This window comes from Cyprinodon variegatus, unplaced genomic scaffold (assembly GCF_000732505.1).
Source record: "Cyprinodon variegatus isolate N-32 unplaced genomic scaffold, C_variegatus-1.0 Scaffold1565, whole genome shotgun sequence".
NCBI lineage: Eukaryota > Metazoa > Chordata > Actinopteri > Cyprinodontiformes > Cyprinodontidae > Cyprinodon > Cyprinodon variegatus.
In genome coordinates this window covers 23,520-26,331 of record NW_015152018.1, presented here as the reverse complement: position 1 = coordinate 26,331, position 2,812 = coordinate 23,520, and the positions used below count along the sequence as shown (strand labels likewise).

General features: G+C 50.6%; 1 protein-coding gene across 1 annotated transcript in view; it reads right to left on the bottom strand.

Annotated features, from left to right (window-relative positions):
- Positions 1-88: 88 nt before the first annotated feature.
- The window catches only part of LOC107103921 (AP-2 complex subunit alpha-1-like), a 25,905-nt gene continuing 23,181 nt past the window's right edge, over positions 89-2,812 (bottom strand). Inside the window, exons 14-20 of the mRNA XM_015403780.1 lie at positions 2,347-2,409; positions 1,994-2,076; positions 1,132-1,221; positions 724-847; positions 533-649; positions 337-406; positions 89-259 (exon numbers count right to left, since the gene is read on the bottom strand). Of these exons, the coding sequence (XP_015259266.1) occupies positions 89-259; positions 337-406; positions 533-649; positions 724-847; positions 1,132-1,221; positions 1,994-2,076; positions 2,347-2,409 (718 nt within the window). The remainder of the gene's footprint in view (positions 260-336; positions 407-532; positions 650-723; positions 848-1,131; positions 1,222-1,993; positions 2,077-2,346; positions 2,410-2,812) is intronic.

Below are 2,812 nucleotides of genomic sequence, written 5' to 3'. Positions count from 1 at the left end.
AGACTGGACACAGCGACGGGGTCTGTCAGAGAGACGGAAGACCAGCGACCGGGTCCGTCGGAGAGACTGGACACAGCGACGGGGTCTGTCAGAGAGACGGAAGACCAGCGGCCGGCACTGGTACCTGGGCCTGGGCGTTGGGCTCCAGCCTCAGCAGGCAGCCGACTTGCTGGCTCTTGGTCTGGACCACTCCAGCACAGACGTAGTTCTCCGGGTTCGGGTCCACGTTGTCCAGCAGGGCCATGCCCAACCCCAGCAGCTGCAAACAGAACCAAGTTTAGAGGTTCTACAGGACAGCAGCAGAACCCAGCGGGTCCAGAATCTGTGTGGACCCACCTTGGCTTTGATGACCTCCGTGTCCATGCTGTGGTTGGCCTTGAAGATCTTCTGAGCTTCCTGCTGGGGCCTGAGGAGGAACAAAGCTTTAGGAAGGAGGAGGGGCCCCGGGGCAGACTATGGTAGAGACAGAGGTCCAACAGTAGAGATTGAGCATGGGGCCCCCAGAGGCCCCCAGAGGCTCCAGGACACTCACTGGCTGAGCTGTTTCCAGCGCTGGAAGAAGTCCTGGGAGGCCATCTCCGTGGGCTGGAAGAACTTGTTGATGGTGACGGGCAGCTTGAGGGTCAGGTTCTGCAGAGCTCCTCCGTACCTGAACATAGAACAGCAGCTGACCCACCCAGAACCAAAAACACCGTCCCCATGCGGAGCGGCGGGGGCCCCTACCTGAACTTGATGTTGAGCAGTGGAGCATCAGAGAAGTCCGTCAGACACTCGATGTTCAGAACCTGCTGGATCTGGGCCCCTCCCTCCACCAGCGGCTCCACGGGTTTGCTCTGAACGTTCAGCTGTGGGAACGAGTTAAGGAGCCACACCATGGGGGCCTCGACTGATCAGGAGCCATTTTTTTTTCATCTTTATTATACTGTATGGTTGGATGTGTGTATATATATATAAAACTGTTACTGGAGCGTGTAACAAAAGTAATTTCCCTCTGGGATTATTAAAGTATTTCTGATTCTGATTAAAGAGAGGGGCCCCCCACCCAATCAGGAGGCCTTGCCTGAGCAGGGGGCCCGTCTGATCAGCAGAGAGGCCCCACCGACCAGAGTTCTGGGTCTCTACCAAGGATATGGTTCTGGAGCTCTCCAGGGCAGCTGACCGTGGTGCTGAAGCTGGCGAACTGTACAGACGTCTTGTTTCCGTAGAACAGGTACATCCTCCCTGGAGGGAACAGAACATCAGACTGGAATCTCCTCACATCCACAGATCCAACACCACGAACAATAGTAGTGTCAGATATTTTTGGATGCGTGTCGTTTTTTAAGTTTTAAATGGACCTTCTCCTCCTCCTCTAACAGATTTTATAAGCAAAATAACCTTTAGTAAATGAACCGCAGGTCTATAACCAGAAGTTATACTCTGTCAGCTCATGTTAGGGGCAGAAGTTTTAAAATCTCCTTGAAGCATTGGTTGAAAACTAACCACACATGAATTGATCCGTTTCCCTGAGCCTGTTAACCGGATTTTATTTTGATTTCATATTATTAGCATCTTATCTGTTTGCGTTCTCCCCATAGCGTGTTTAATGTTCGCTGTTTTTACCTGCCTTAGAAAAGCAGATACAAAACGAGCTGTTTTGCCGATTCGAGCATATTTACATTGATGCTTTAAGCTGATAAGTGTGCTTTTCCCTAATTCAAATAAATAAATAAAACAAATAATAAAGGTGAATTCTATTCCATTCCAGCCTCTAGTGGGCAGCACAGCACCCAGAGCAGATCTGCTCCACCTGCAGCAGAGAAACCAGGTCTCTATTGATCATCTCTGTCCTAACATTCTAGACATTTCTCCCCCAATCCAGAGTCAACGTCTGGGGCCAAACAGGCTCCTCCCACTCCCACAAAAAGGGAACACTGCAACCATTCCATTAATTGGGAAGTAAGGGATCAGCCAATCACAGCGCTGAACTGAGCTCGTTTCTGCTGGAACTCACCAAGGTTCTGACGGTACTCTGACTTGATGCCGATCTGCAGGAGCTGATTCTCAAACAGAACCCCGTTGTTCTTGCAAACAAACCTGCAGGATGAGAAGGTGCTTGTTAAAAGGTTCTTCAGGATCCGTTCCAGTCACAACAAACATCTGAACGTATGGATGGTGCTGGTTAGCAGGACACAGCTGGACTGGTGCTGAGCGCCTGGTGGCAGGTTCTGAACCCGCTGTGGATCACCTGACCCCTCAGGCAGCAGGGTCATCAGTAGAACATCTTTAGAACCCTTGTGGCTTTGCTCTTATCCGTTAGGATCTGTGTGGATTTGAGGTGAGAGCAACGTTAGGAGGAGAGCTTACTTGTTAAGAAGCTCCTCTGCTTCAGACAGAGGAGGAGCAGGATCCTCAGAGGGAGGAGCAGAGCTGAGACCAGGACAGCCCAGAGGAGGAGCAGAGAGGAAATCAGAGGGGCGTCGTTTTAGAACAGCGACCAAGCATTAGGAGGAGGCCCAGGAGGCGACACGGACAGACAGGGAATAAAATGCAGATGTTGTTAGTAAAGCATACTGGACCCAAAAACATGACATCATCAAAGATGGCTGCTATACGCTACAACTGTTAGCATCAGCCCTCCTGACTGCAGCACGTTTAACAGAAGAAGAAAAACTCTGATGCTGATGGGATGCAGAGCTCACTTTACTGTGACAGAGGCTCATGCCTCGCACTGCATTCTGGGTAGGAAACACTTCAAGAAGCTGACATGAAGCTTCTAGTTAGAGTGGCTCAGGTTATCCTGATCTATCTCTATAGTTCTGCTGCTATAGGC